Here is a 15,927-nt window from a genome sequence, read left to right as displayed (position 1 = left end):
TCATGGAAAAGTACTCTGTGTCAATTTTGGTTAGGGCTCCGAAAGACTGAAAACAAAGTGTGCATGTATACATGCTAAGTCGCTTCAGTCATGTCTGACTCTTGACGACCCAGTGGACTGTAATCTGCCAAGTTCCTGTGTCCATGGGATTCTCCAGGCAAGAACACTGGAGTGGATTGTCATGCCCTCCTCCAGGGGATCTTCCCGACCCAGGGATCGAAGCCGTGTCTCTTATGTCTCCTGCACTGGCAGATGGGTTCTTTACTACTAGCGTCACCTGGGAAGCCTTGAGAACAAAACAATATGTATAAAATGGTGTTCCCAAAAGTTATTTAGACCGTCTGTGCAGAACTTGTGAAGGCATCTTCACAGTATGTGAAGACCAGCTTTGGAATCCTATCTTAGGTAATAAAGAAAGTTGAAGGTAAAGAAAGAAAGGAATAAAAATTCCTTTGGATAAAATGGGACGGCTGTGGTATTTTCTTTTGGAGAACTTGACCTCAGTTCCTGGAGTTGGTAGACAGAGACCATACCTGTGCCTGGGAAAGTCTAAAACCAGAGGGTTTTTACTGATGCCACTGAAAGGGAAGTGGTTGCATTCAGAAGGCTGTTATGCTCAGAGTTTTTCAGGGCAAAGATGTGGGCATAGCAGAGAAAATACTGGCTAACCTGGAGTTGAATTAAAGGGGCTTGGTTCACAAGGATCCTTAGAAGGGTAATGGAACCCCTACAGAGAATGTATGAAGCTGGTTGCCAGAAACTGGAGACTTAGGGTAGACCTCTATGTGGCTGGCTGGAAAAGACCTTGCCAGTGCTGTGGGAATACTACAGGTGAGATCTCAACCATGGGAGCTCTCCATGGAACCACAAAAACAACTCATGAGAGAGAGTCAGCTTTTGACTATCTGCCAAGTCTAGAGAGTACTGAAACCTGGTGAGCATAGCATCACAACCAAAAGTAAGGCTTTTCCTGACTGTTACTGTTCCTCCTTTTCCCAGTTTCAAACCTGGAAGGATCAGAGACCAAAGCAAACAAACAGCTAGGGAAGGAGGAGAAGCAAAGATGGGGAGATGGAGAAGTCCCCAGACATCCCCTTCTCCTAGCACAGGCAGCTAGGCTAGACCCTGCCCAGGGAGGTAACTGAGACTTTTTTGTTTTTTTTTTTTTATTGAATTACCACATACATGTAGAAAAGTAGACAAATCCAGAGTGTACATCTTAAAAGATTTTCACAGAACACACTTGTGTCACCAGTATCCAGATCAAGAAACAGGACATGTACCAGAAGCCTGTGTGCCCCTTCCCAGATAGAAGCAACTTTATTTTTTGTCTCCCAGTTTATTTTTAAAAATTATTAGTGGAAATAATTTTAAGTGCAACATAGTACAAAGACGTTCCTCATCCCTTTCACCTGGATTCCTTAATTGTTGATATTTTACACTTAATGGAAAGATTCGTGTCAGCTTTAAGATGGTAGTTCTTTCTAGAAATGGAAGGAAGGGATTAAAGGGTGAAGGGTGTAAGGAGACTTGAACTTTACAGTGTTTTATTGTTTTATGTGAAATGGCAAAATGTAACTCATTATAAGTGGTGAGTTACTCTAACTTTTTGTGTTTGAAGTTTTAAAAAATTCTTCATACAAGAGAAGATTTGAGTTTTACCATCTAGGACGTAGGGAGCTGTTGAAGTGTGCTTTTTATTGTTGAAATAGCTATGTCTTTATGACTTCTCCGCTCTCAGTCCTCCGCTATGGATTAAGACACTTAAGTGAGCTATAGGGTTGGTTCACCTCAGCATCGTTTTTCTTTTCTTCTCCTCCTTTTCGCCTCTCAGTACTAAGTGCCCAGTGGTGTCTGACATGGTAAGATTAAAACTTGCACTTTTCCTAATAGATGTGACTCTCTTCCTGATTTGCAGTAAGCAGGGGCTGCTTTTAAGCAATTACCCATCATTTGGGGCCATCATACATACTGTGCTTTGGTTCAGGTCATAATCAATAATTCATATGTCAGTAGGAGCCCCATTAGTTCAGGTGAAGGCAGATGTCTTTCTAATCAAAATGTTCCATTTTCCAAATGACTTTTCTTTTTCCCAGAGAGTTGTGGTTATAGAAGACATAAAAAGATGGAAAACTATGTTGGAGCTTCCTGATCAAAGCAAAGAGAATCTAGTTAAAGTCTTACAAGAATTAAAGAAGAAAATACCTTCCAGAGAAGTGTTAAAGTCAACAAAGATAGGTATGTTCCTTCTGAATTTTATGAGAAGTGCTTCTGTTTTATCTCTTTCTTTCTTTCCTCCCTCTTGCAAACATTGTTGTCTATCATATCACTACTTCTCAAACTATCTGTGGTGAGAGACCATTGTTTAAAAAATTCTCCATTGATTGTAGACTAATACTTTTATAGTATAATAAAAATTATCAGGTAAATGAAATTAAAATATACGAAGTGCAAGCCCTATTTTTTAAAAAAAATTAGATTCAACAGATGTGGAAGTACTTTGTCAGACTACTATAAGAGTTTCTAAATGCTTACTTCAGTTTCTGCACTTATTGCGTGATCTGTGGGTAATGTTTTGAGTGTGCTTGATGCTGGGTGTGCAGAAATGAAGAAGACATGAGTGTGACCTCAAGGAATTTAGGGTATGGTGGAGAAACCAGCACGTAGACAAATGTAAGTAGTAAAATAGTTTAGATTAAAAGTAAAAACATATGAATAATGTCTGTGGTACCATTCTGATCTGTGCAAGGTGTATGCTGGCACAGAGAACAGAGTAGTCTTACATCTGGGGATTTCAGAAAAAACTCCATAGAAGTGGCAACAGGTCACTTAAACCTTGGCTTTTCTGTCTTGAGTAGAAATAACTTCCAAAGCATGGTTTGTAAAAGCAAAATGATAGCAACTTTTGCTGCTACATCACTTATTACAGCATTGGAGTTATCTTAAGAGGTAAGTCAGGAACTACATCGAATTACCATTTTAGTACAGTACACAACTGTGAATAATGTGCGAGGGAGGGCCAACATGTGTTCCTCAAGCTGCTCCCAAGTCCCCAGGGAGTCCAGGGTAGTCATTCACAGCTGCTGTTCTTGCCCTCACCCGTGCAGCCATTGCCTTCTCTGCCTCCCCTGACCTCTTGTTCATGAGAAGCAGGAGAGAGAGTGGCTTCAGACTGGCGCTAACAGCTGGCAAGAGCTGTGTGAAATCCCCCAGAGGTTCCCCCAAGAGTCTTGAGAGTTGCACCCCTGTAATATAAACCAGAATCTGAGAAAATTAGATGCTTAAAGAACATAAAACCCTATCATTATAGCCAAGGAGATTCTCCCATCTGCTGCTGGATTTTCTCTTTATAGGTTGTGGTCACTAGAGGGCAATAAGACCATTCATATGAGCAGATAAGGTATTTCCACCAGTAGAGGGTACTAGTGGTTAATATTTTATGACATGTGCATGTACATATGTGTATATATATGTTCATATTTAGGCACACCACAAATATACTTACAATCAGATCTTAAATGTCAACATAATAGACTGGAATTATCCTATAAAGACAGAACAGATGACAGTTTTAAAAATCATTTCTATTTGTCCTTTGAGTACAGTTGCAAGTATGCTAAGTGCAATTACGAGCATGCTTTCAAGAATGGGCGTGTCTGATGTTCAGAGATTTCAATTCAAGGATCATAATGAAACCACAACAAGGGGATATGACTTAGGAGGACCTGGAAACCATCCAGCATTTGAGTATTGACCTTATCCCAAGCCTTGCCTAAACCTGAGGTTGTGTGGAATATAAGGGTTGCGTTAGTTGCTAGCCTGAAGATTCATTTGTGTCACTGCCTGAGAATGTTTACATTCTCCCACCTTTAGAGTCCTTCCTGTCCCTGTCCCATGAGACTTCTGTGAGTGCTCTGATGATGGGAAGTTAGCCCAAGGAGCACATGTGTTGAGAGTAGAGAAGGTGTTAAAGAATGTGTCAGGCAGGGTTGTGTCATGTGAGCTGTCCAGAGAGAACATGGTGCATGCAGAAACTAAAAGGACTCTGGTATACTTGAAATGTAATCAGTTAGAGAGTCTGGATCAGATGGAAAAGGCTCTCGGTAAGTCATTTGAAACTGTTTGGTCTTAGGCATGGGTTTGGATTTATGGCAGGTTGGCCCCCTGGGCCTCTCATAGCATCCTATGACAGAGCTAACCAGCCCTAAACCATTGCCTGGCCTCTGTCTGTAGGCTGCAGGCACTGAAGTGGGTTGCACAGTGGGGGCGGGGGGAAACTGTTTAGTCTTAGCATGCGTATTAATTACCTCTCCCTGTGTACAAATTACCCCCAAGTTTAGCAGCTTAAGTATTTGTTATCTCACACAGGTTTTCTGAGGGTCAAGAATATGGGAGCTGTTTGTCTGAGTGTTTCTGACTCATGGTCTCTTAAGAAGTCACAATCAAGCTGTTGGCTGGGGCTGTCTGTAGTCATCTGAAAGCTTGAGCAGGGCTTGAAGATCTGCTCCTAATGGCTCACTTAGCATGGGAAACAACTACGCATGGGTTATGAATACCAGGAGGTGAGGATCAGTGGGGCTGCCTTGTAGACTGGCTGTCACAGCATGTGTTTCTTTAAATTTCACCTAGATATATTCTTCTTCCTGGACCTGCAGACTTATGTTCATTTGTAGAAGTTTTACAGCAGTTATCTCTTCAAAAGCGCCTCCTTTTCATTGTCTATTTCTTCATTCTGGGATTCTACAATTAGAAATAGGTTAGATCTTTAATTTTCCATGTCCTTTAGCTCATATGTCTCCTTGTTTCTCATAAAATTCTGGGCAATTTCTTCAGAGATATGTCTTCCAAGTCACTAATTCTCCTTTCAGTTGACTCTGATTTGCTGTCTCACCCATTCATTGAGTTCTTTCTTTCTGAAACCATTTTTTTATTTTTGCAAGCTTTCTTTCTTCCCCAAATCTGTTTCTTTTAAATGTTACTTGTACATATTTGTGATTGTGCCTTTTATTTCTGCAAACACATAGTGTATAGTTCTTCTGTAGTCATCTGACTGTTCTAATATTTGTTGTCCTTAGGGTTTAACTCTATTGTTTATTGTTTCTGTTGACTCTCCTGGTGTTTGCCTTTTCCTGTGCTTGTTGATTTTTCTTTTTTTTTCGGCTGTGCTATGAGTCTTGTAGGATCTTAGTTCCCCAGCCAGGGATTGAGCATAGGCCCTCAGCAATGAAAGCACAGAGGCCTAACCATTGAACTGCCAGAGAATTCCTTGCTTGTTGATTTTTAATTGTGAGCTCATTATTTTCTTTCAATCTGTGGGAATTCTGTGGGGCTAAACTGGAAACATTTCTCTGTAGAGGGGATTGGCTTCTTTTTTTGTTTGTGCCAGTAGTCAAGGACCACTTCTGACCTGAAATGCTTTAGCACACCACTCAAGGATCAAGCACTCCCAGCTCAGAATCAGAGTCCCAGCATTAGCTCTCTCATTTCACCACTGACCCAAAGCAAAGTATTTCAGTAGTGTTGCTATTAGCATCAGCCCTTAGGATAACCCTATGCCTTTAGCCTCCACTTATTTTTTTTGAGATGATTTTTATCCAGAATCAAATTCTATTGCAGTGAAAGTGTAGCTTTAGTCCACTATAAAGCCTCAGATCCTAAAGATAATAAGTGGTTGTTATCAAAAGATTTTTGAATTCTTATTTGCAGTTTAGAAATACTGTCTCTGCATAGGGGAAGAGTGTTTGAGAAAAGCAAACTTGAAAGCAGGAAGCCCAGTTAGGAAGCTACTAAAACATTTAGATGAGAAATTAGGGTGGCCTGGAAGGGGTTGTAAACATGAGGATGGAGAAGTGTGGTTGGAATCAAGAGACATAAATGCATTAAAATCCAGCGAACCTAGAAGTTGATTGGATGTTGGGGAATGAAGAGAAAAGAGTGAAGGCTGAGGCTCAGATTTCTGATACAGACAAATAGGTGTATGGCAGCATTACTCATTAGGATAGGAAACAGCATGTTTGGAGGTGGGGGGAATGGTAAGTTCAGTTTTGGACTCACTGTGTTTGACATATTGTGGGACATCCAAGAGGAAATATCCAACAGAATGTTGGATATATAAGGCTAGAGCTAAGGAGGGACTATAAATATATACTTGAGAGCCACCATCAGCATGTAGTGAGAAAGCAAGGCAATTGCCCAGGAAGAGTATGTAGGAAAAGCAAAGAGCCAAATCCCAAATCCTGAAGCACACCAGCAGGCAAGAGGCTTGTGGGAGATGGGGAAGGTGTGACCAGGGAAACAGGAGAGAATGTTGCTGTGGAATGAGAAAGAGTGCTTCTGAGATGGGATTCGTCAGCACTGTCCATTGTTGTCAAAAGGCCAAAGAAACTAATTCTAAAATTGCATGTTGGCTTTTGCAAAGTAAGGTCATTAATGATATTGCTAAGGACAGTTTCAAAGGCATGGTTAAGGGCAGAAGCTTGAGTGAAGAGGAGGTAAGGAGATGAACTGTGAAAATAGACAACTCTTTCAAGAAGTTTGGTATTGAAAGAGAGAGGTGGCAATATCAGAAAGGAATGTGGGATTGAAAAAAGTTCTAATTTTAAAAATAGAGAAGTCAACCTGTTGAGCAACAGGTTCGTAGGGAGGCCTTCATCAAGGAGAATGGACCAGACTTTGCAGGAATTGACTGTGGAAATGAGAATGCCAAGATGCCTCTCGTAGCCTCTTTACTGGCACTTGCTTTCTACCTTCACATACACTTAAATCTTCTCCTTTAATTGTCTGCCATCTTTTCCAGATACCTTGTTTCTCTTCTTCTTTATATAGTTAGATTCCTTTAAATATGATTAATAATCGCAACTCCCATTTCTGACTTTTCTACTCTTTCATTCTGTGCTGGCTTCACCCATAACCACTATTATTCTGTCTTGGGACACAAGTGATTTCATTCTATCCAAATCCAATAGTCTTGTCTCAGTTCTCATCTTCCCAGAACCATGAATTTGAGACCATTGATTACTTTTTTCTGTTAACATAAATGACACTGAACTTGTTGCTAATTCTTTATCTATTTTATAAATGTTTATTTCCTTGAAGTCCTTATCTGAGTTTGTAATTGCTTATTTAATTATTTACTTTGTTGTTTTTTTATTTTCAGTAACTCTGTGCCAGCAGGACCATGCTGTATATTTTAGTCACCAGCGTGTTTTAAGCATTAATGTGGCATATGCTCAGGATACATTCATCAAATGAATGAAAATGACAAAGTCAAACAAGGTTTTCTCCATGGTATTTGTAGCTTTCTGTATTCCTGTTTCTTGCCCTTCTCTGTTTCTTCCATCTTTGTTCCCTGTCCTCTCAGAGAGGACTGTTCCATAAAGCTCAGAGACCTCAGTCTTTGGCTCTGCTTTAGAGCGCTTAGCCAGAGAGGCTGTTCACCTCTTCAGCCTAACTGAGGCCTTAATTCAGACAGCTCCTGGATATGCATCTCCTGTCCTGATCCATTTCTGAATCTTAGATTTTTAGAATTACTGTTCCAGTTTACATTACTACCATTTACAATAACATCTTGTTTTCATTTGCTGTATGGAATGGATTGTTTTCTATTGGCTTATTGTCATTCTGTCCCTTTTGTGTGAATTTTTGTGTTTTGTGTCTGTTGAGATCTTATAGTTTTTGTTATCTGTATTTGAACTTTATAAATGTCAATGTCATAAACGTCTAAATCCATTTAGCTACTTCAACTTATAAACAAGGAAATTCAGACTCAGACAGATGAAGTGACTTATCCAGGGCCACATCGTGGGTTAGCACCGGCGATGTAATGAGAACCCAGGTCTCTTGGGGCAGTGTTCTTTCTTGGTTAGCAGACTGCCATTGTGCCCTGAATCCCAGCCATATGTGCCTTTATTTTATTGGACTGTCTCTATGGGTTCTGCCATCTGCTCAAGCTCACCTCTTTTAAATCAGAATTTAGTGCCTTTTCTTGTGTACATCATATGGGAGTTTTCTCCTAGTATTTTCATTTTAGTCAGTGTTTGCTCTGACATAAACTCTCTAGGAGCAAATGTCCAATAGGCAGTTGGAGATGGAGAACTGAAACTCAGATGAGAGATATTTAGACTAAAAATCTGTATTTGGAACACATTTGCCTGGAGGCATTTGCTTAAAATCATTTAAGTGGATGAATTCTTTGAGTGAAAGAAAAGATTAAAGGGCTGAAGGATTGAAACGAAAATATCCATGGAAGGAAAATGGAAAGAGGAAGAGGAGCTGCTGAAGAAGCGGATGGAGTGTAATTAGAGGAAGAGAACCAGGGCCATGCAGTGACACGTGGACTAAGGAGGAGAGTGTTTTAAGAGACAAGGAAAGTGAGTGGCCTCACTGTTCTCCAGTGGTCTTTGGAAGTTGAGGGCTCACTGGGCAAAAGCCTTTGGAGTTACCTCTTAATGGGGCCTCTGTGACTGGAATACCTTTTTTTAAAGGAAACCACTGGGCAGGAGGTGGCAGGTAAATGGCTGACAAGGCGGTGTAGTGAGGCCTCGCACCCTGCCTGGGAGGCAAGCATGCGCTACTTCTGCAGTACTGTGGATATAAGTAATCTGGGAAAGGTTTTAGGTCAATCATATTGATCTGATTTTCATTTATAATTGATTAACAACAAAAAAAAACCCTATACTTACAAAATGCCTTCCTCTCTATGACTTCCCTGGAGGAGGAAATGGCAACCCACTCCAGTATTCTTGCCTGGAGAATCCCATGGACAGAGGAGCCTGGTGAGCTACAGTCCATGGGGTCACAGGGTTGGACACAACTGACTGACTAACACACTATGACTTCATTTGATCCATATAACAATTCTATAGGGTAAATATTATTATTTTCTCATTTTACAAATGAGAATACTGAGGCTTAGAGAGTTTGAAGTAACTTGCCCCAGTTCAGGAAACAAAATAAGCTACAAAGCTAAGAGGGACTTAGGCCATGTCTTGCCACCTCCTGAAACCCAAAGATGTACCTTGGCAAGCCTATACTGGGGCTTTAAGGCCCAGATGAAACATAATGTTCTTTGTGAAGCAAAAGTGTTTGTTGAATGAATAAATGAGTTAGTGAGTGAATGAATGACTGGGTATGTGATTTGACTTGCCCAAGTTCACAGAGTAACTTAGTGGGAAGGTACTTTCCAATGGCCTTCCATTCTCAGGTTGTTCTGTAGGTTCACATTGCTTTAGCAATCCCAAACTACTGAGAAGCTCCTGTATTCATTATCTATGAACAGTGCCATAACAAACTGCCATAAAATTGTTGTTGCTATTGTTGTTCAGTTGCCAAGTCGTGTCCAACTCTTTGCAAACCATGAACTGTAGCACGCCAGGCTTCCCTGTCCTTCACTATCTCCCAGAGTCTGCTCAAACTCAAGTCCATTGTGTCGATGATGCCATCCAACCATCTCATCCTCTGTCACCCCCTTTCTCCTCCTGCCCTCAACCTTTCCCAGCCTCAGAGTCTTTTCCAGTGAGTCAGCTGCTAGCATCCGGTGGCCAAAGTATTGGAGCTTCAGCTTCAGCATCAGTCCTTCCAGTGAATATTCAGGGTTGATTTTCTTTAGGATTGAGTAGTTTGATCTTGCTGTCCGAGGGACTCTCAAGAGTCTTTCCCAGCACCACTATTCCAAAGCCAGAAAAGTAATGATTTAAACAACAGATTTATTATCTTGCATTTCTGAATGTTAGCCCTTCAGTACAGGTCTCAGCTAAAATCACGGTGTCAGTAGGGCTGCATTCCTCCTGGAGACTCTAGGGGAGAACTGGTTTCATTGCCTTTTCCAGTTTCTAGAAGCCACCTGCTTTCTGTGGCTTGTGATTCCCTTCCTCCATCTCCAAAGCTGGCAATGGTGGGTTGGATTTTTCTCACACCTCATCTCTCTGACCCACTCTTCTTCTCTTCTGACTTTAAGGACTTATGTAATTAGATTGGGCCCACCTACATAATCCAGACTCATCTCCTCATTTGGGGGTCCTTAACTTTAATCAGGCCTTTTTCCATGTAAGGCAGCATATTCACAGGTTCTGAGGTTTAGGGCATGGATATCTTTGGGAACATTATTTTGCCTATCACAGTGCTCCAATGACACTGTGCCCTTTCAGCTTCTCTGCTCTTGTTCACTCCAGTGCTTGTCAAGACTTAGGACAAGAACTGCCTCTTGCATGGTATTCCCTGGCCCATTTGCCAGCCAGATTGACTTCTTTGTCCTTTTGGCTCTCCTTTGGCTTCCCCTTTCAATACTGTCTTAGAACCTGTGACACTTTGGTGCATTTGTTTTTGTTTAGATGTCTTCTTCTGTGCTTAGACCTCTGTGGGGCTCCTTGAATAAAGAGCTATGTCTTGTTCAACATTCTATCGCAAGGTCTAGCACAGGGCCTGGTACTTACTAAGTATTTGATAATGTTTGTTAAATGAGCAAAAGACTACTTCCTGCAGGGAATTTGTCTTAACAATGTGCTGGGATGCAGAAACCCCATACTCTTCAACCCAGGGGACTTGACCTAGATCATAAGACCAGCCAGTGGCACTGCTTGCTTTAAAGCATAAACTTCATGGAGCAAATAATGACTTTTTGCAGATCATTAACTTCCTTGATGTAGCTACTGACCAACTTGTGACCTTGGGGAAAGGTCATGGAGCCTCATTTTTTCATCTGAATCAGGAGGAGGTAGGACTGTGTGATCACTGGAGGCAGCAGTATAGGTTTACTACCCGAGCTCCGGAGCCAGACTGCCGACGCTTGAAACTTGGCCTTGCTGCTTGTTTGCTGTGTGCTGTGCAAGCTCCTTAACCTCCTAGTTCCTCAGGCTCTCCACCTGTCAAACGGCATCATCATAGCACCTGCCTCATAGGGTTGTTCTGAGAATCCATTGACTTAAATGTAAAGTGTTCAGTGCAGAGGCTGACTGTCATTATTCTTATCACGAAATTCACTTTCTGATCTAAAGTTTCATTTTGCCTTGTTTTTTATAGAAGGCGGTTCCTTAGACCTCCCTCTTCTCTTTTCCCGCCCCAGACTGAATGCCTTCCCTGCGGTCACTCTTGCCTCTGTCACCCTCTTGCTGGCAAATCTTGCATCCCCCATTCTCCTTACAGCCCTGCCCTGCTTGGCGTGTTTCCCTGGTGTTGGGAGAGCCTTCTGACCAGTCTGGGTGGGGCTGCTGTGGGGGACACTGTGGAGTATACTGCCCCCTGTGGGCCAGGAGCAGTGGTCACTTGTCCTGGCCTGAGAGCCCAAGTCTTCTGCCATTTGGCCATCTCTCAGGACCTGTGCTCTTCTGATTTGGGAATATCAAGAAGGTGAACAACATTATCTCAACGGAGCTTTATTGAACACTCCTTGTATGCCAGTCCTTAATGACAGAGGAGGACAGGGTGTTGGGTTAAGTGTGCAGACTCTAGGGTCAGGCGGCTGTGCTCAGATTCTGGCTTCCGCGCTTACTAGCTGTGAGGCCAGGGCAGGATGCTTTGCTGAGCTTCAGTTTCTCACTTGTAAAAAGAGATATAACAATAGTATTTAATTCATTGTTTAGTTATTAAAAAATGAGATAATTCCTATAAAATTTGGAGTAGTAAGCAGGAAGCATTCTTAGCAGTGGGTAAGAATTAGAACCTTTTCATTCAGTACTTTACAGTATAGCTCCATTATTTTGTTTGCAATTGTGTGATTTTTCCCAATCAGCTGCATCCATGTTCAGATGTTACTACAAAGCCAATTTGAAAGCCAAATGTAAACTTTTTTTTTTTTTTTTTAATATAACTGATTCAGTTCAGCAAACATTTCTTGATTGATTTGTGGTAGGCACTGTGCTGGGAGCTGGGAATGTATTTTGGAGTAAGGAGTCAGGTGTGGGGTTCTGCCCCCAAGATGTTTACATCAAGCTTAGAGGGAAAAATGAGCATTTAACCTTTCTAGGCAGAGGAAACTGTGAACTACGGTACAGAAATGTCAGAAGGCCAGACAGCCTGACCCCAAACAAGGGCATGCAAACTGTTCTCTATGACTAGAACTTTGTACCTAGGTGGCAAGGTGTAGGAAGGTTGAGACTGAGGGGAGGGAGGAAAGAGAGAGACATAGTAAGAGATATGGCCAAAGAGGTTCCAGGTCATTGAGGGCTTGAGTCTATACTGAGAAATTAATTTGAAGACAGAGGAGAAAACCACTGAAGGGCTTCCAGTAAGGGAATGATGTGATCAAATTGTGTTTTTAACAGGTTAATTTAACTTTAATGTGGAGGATGAATTGGAGAAAGCCAGTCTGGGGACAAAAATTGGTTAGTAAGTCATTGCAGTAAACCGGTAAAGAGGTGATGAGGACCTGAATCAGGGCAGCAGTGAGACTAAAGCGGGAAGTGAGAAAAAGGAAAAGTTATAGGAAATGTTAAGGAGATAAAATGATGGGTGAGTAGCACTGCCATGGAATACAGGAGGAGGGACTGAGGGGGATGTGATGAGTTCCACTTTCCATTTTAGGAATGTTGAGCTAGAGGTGGCTTGCAAAATAAGCAAATGGAGCTGTCCAGCAGGGGCTGGATACATGGGTCTTGAGCTCAGTGAGAGCCTTTGAAGTCATCTGCTTGCAGATGGTAGTTGGGCCCCAGGAGTGGGTAAGATTACTTAGGAAAAACAGTTGAAGAAAGAAGAGAAGAGGCCAGCCCAGCTAGGCTGCACTGGTAATTAAAGGTTTGGCAAGGCACATACCAGCAGAATAGATGGAGAAGGAAGAGGAGAACCATTAACAGGTGGTACCTCAAAAAGGAAGCAGTGGAAGAGACTATTTCAGAAGGAAGAAGGCAGCAGTGTCAGATGCCACAGAGTGATAAAGTAACATCACAATAAAAAGGTCCAGTGGACAAGTAGAAGCACACTCTTTTTGAGGGACTTCTACATCTTCATTTCTCATGGAGAAAGCTGGATCAACAGTGCCTTTTTTGGGAAGAGAAAAGGATAAGGTGGGGAACACATGAAGGGAAAGATCTCTATTCCAAAGAAGCTCAAATGCACCTGTAGTATAGCATTTACCATGCTTTTTTAGGATTCTGTACAGGTTGAGCCAGCCCATGAGATTGTGAGCTGAACTGCATAGATACACACAGTCCCACTACTCAGAAGAGACCTTGTAAATAATTTCATTATAAATTTTTTTAGACTCTTTCTCTGCATGTGAGCAAATATATGTATTTATGTGTGTGTGTGTATACAAATGTAATTTTAAAAATAAATATTGACTTATACTATGCAGGCTCTTCTGAGAACCTGAATAAAGTAATCATTTTTCCATGTTACTACATATAGAGCTATTGCAGTCTTTAGTGGCTGCAAAATATTCATTGTTCAATCGCTCAGTCATGTCTGACTCTTGGCGACCCCATGGACTGCAGCACTCCAGGCTTACCTGTCGATCACCATCTCCTGGAGCTTGCTCAAACGCATGTCCATTGAGTCGATGATGCCATCCAACCATCTTGTTCTCTGTCGTCTCCTTCTCCTCCTGCCTTCAGTCTTTCCCAGCATCAGGGTCTTTTTTTTTTTTTACTGAGCCAGCTCTTCCCAACAGGTGGCCAAAGTATTGGAGCTTCAGCATCAGTCCTTCCAAAGAATATTCAGGATTGATTTCCTTTAGGATTGACTGATTTGATCTCTTTGCAGTCCAGGAGACTCAAAAGTCTTCTCCAACACAGCAGTTCAAAAGCATCAATTCTTTGGCACTCAGCCTTCTTTATGGTCTAACTCTCACATCGATACATGACTACTGGAAAAACCATAGCTTTGACTATACGGACCTTTGTTGGCAAAGTAATGTCTCTGCTTTTTAATATGCTGTCAAGGTTTGTCATAGCTTTTCTTCCAAGGAGCAAGCATCTTTTAATTTCATGGCTGCAGTTAACCGTCTGCAGTGATTTTGGAGCCCAAGAAAATAGTCTCACTGTTTCCATTGTTTCCCCATCTATTTGTCATGAAGTGATGGGACTGGATGCCATGATGTTAGTTTTTTGAAAGTTGTTTTAAGCCAGATTTTTAACTCTTTTTGACTCTACTCTTTCACCTTCATTCAGAGGCTGTTTGCTTTCTCCCATAAAGATAGTGCTGTATGTATGCATATCTGAGGTTATTGATATTTCTCCCAGCAATCTTGATTCCAGCTTGTGCTTTATCCAGCCTAGAATCTTTCTCATGCTGTAACTCTGCATATTAGTTAAATAAGCAGGTTGACAATATATAGCCTTGATGTACTCCTTTCAATTAACAAATTGGACCCTTAATGGTGAGCTTGTAGGTTGTTTTTAGCTTATTGCTGCTGTACACAATACTGTAATGAATATTTTTATACATGAATCTAATTTGCACATATTGGAAGAGTTGTTTGTAGGTTAAATTTCAGAGTCTGTGTCTCACTCATCTGTATCTACAGCACCAGGCAGTTAGTAGGTTCTCAACACAAGTATTAAAATGCCCTGGGGCTTGCCTGAAAGCTCAGTAGTAAAGAATCTGCCGGCCAATGCAGGACACACAGGTTCAATCCCCGATTTGGGAAGATTCCACATAATGTGGAACAACTGAGCCCATGCGCCACAACTACTGAGGCTGCGCTCTAGAGCCGGGGAGCCGCCACTGCTGAGCCCACTTTCTGCAGTTACTGAAGCCTGTGCACCGTAGCTGGGGAGTAGCCCCTGCTTGCCACAACCAGAGAAAAGCCCACGCCGCAATGAAGACGCAGCATAGCCAAAAATAAAATTATAAAATGCTCTGAATTGAGGTCTTTGAGGTCCTGCAGTGTATCATTTATCTTGGTATTTTTAGCATCCACAACAGTGACTAACAGCACAAAAAATTGTTTTCTGAATGAATAATCTCAAGGATATGGAGAACTCTACCCCGAAAAGAAAAGTGTTGAGTAGTGACTTCAACTTTTAAATGCCATGTGTTTCAGAAGCACTTCACTAAGCATCGCCAGCTAGGAAGCACCTTGAGCCATTTCTAAGGAGGGCTCTGCATTCCTCCCCTTCCCCTTCCTCTGTGTGTTGAGTGTTGATGTACTTCTTTCCCTGGGCAGTAGAAAGGCTAGGTAAAAATTCTTAACAGATAATTGGGTAGAGAGAGAAGTTAAAGACTCTTCCTTTCCCTTAAAAGTTACATTTTGTTCTCACCTCCAGGATGCTACTCTCAGAACCTTTAAAGCAGGGGCAGTTTCTCATTCAGCCCCACATGACTAGTGCCTAGTGTAGTTCCTTATACAAAGAGCAGGCCTTCAGTCGACATGTGGGAAGTAAATAAATCAAGCAAGTGTTGAACTGTGCAATTGGCATGATCTGAGAAATTTTCTAAATATTTTGACCATCTTCCCAAATTTGAATTCTCCATTTTCTTCTGTTCATTGATGCCTCTTTTATTATATATCAAATTTTTTGTACAATAGGATTTATTCCTGAGTGTCATTTTTTTAATTCGTAGATATCCATCTGTTATTTGGTGCCAGTCCATATAATTTTAGTGGCTTTATAATATGTTCTAGTATCTTATAAGTCTAATTATACCTCAGAATTCCTCTTTTTCAAAATAGTATTTTATACTCTTGTTTTTCTAAAATAAGTCTAAAATTCTGAAGCTATCACAGCATTGTTAATCAGCTATCAGTTCAGTTCAGTCACTCAGTTGTGTCCAACTCTTTGCAACCCCATGAACCGCGCAGCACCTGTCCATCACCAACTGCCGGAGTCTACCCAAACCCATGTCCATCGAGTCAATGATGCCATCCAGCCATCTCATCCTCTGTCGTCCCCTTCTCCTCCTGTTGTCAATCTTTTCCAGTATCAGAGTCTTTTCCAGTGAGTCAGCTCTTCACATCAGGTGGCCAAAGTATTGAAGTTTCAGCTTCAACATCAG

The 15,927-nt window shown here is 41.5% G+C and overlaps 1 protein-coding gene and 1 non-coding gene across 10 annotated transcripts in view; both read left to right on the top strand.

Moving 5' to 3' along the window:
• Positions 1–15,927, top strand: part of TCEANC2 (transcription elongation factor A N-terminal and central domain containing 2) — a 44,157-nt gene that overhangs the window by 16,393 nt on the left and 11,837 nt on the right. For all 9 annotated transcript variants that reach the window (XM_043461240.1, XM_043461238.1, XM_043461237.1 and 6 more), the window contains exon 3: positions 2,097–2,238. In XM_043461240.1, the coding sequence (XP_043317175.1) occupies positions 2,097–2,238 (142 nt within the window). The remainder of the gene's footprint in view (positions 1–2,096; positions 2,239–15,927) is intronic.
• Positions 4,133–4,263, top strand: LOC122437515. The gene has a single exon (XR_006268327.1). It is a non-coding gene; the product is annotated as a small nucleolar RNA SNORA42/SNORA80 family (small nucleolar RNA).

The sequence above is a fragment of the Cervus canadensis genome, chromosome 2 (assembly GCF_019320065.1).
Source record: "Cervus canadensis isolate Bull #8, Minnesota chromosome 2, ASM1932006v1, whole genome shotgun sequence".
In the NCBI taxonomy this organism is placed as follows: Eukaryota; Metazoa; Chordata; class Mammalia; order Artiodactyla; family Cervidae; genus Cervus; species Cervus canadensis.
The sequence above is the reverse complement of the archived record's forward strand: the minus strand, read 5'-3'. Positions and strand labels throughout refer to the sequence as shown.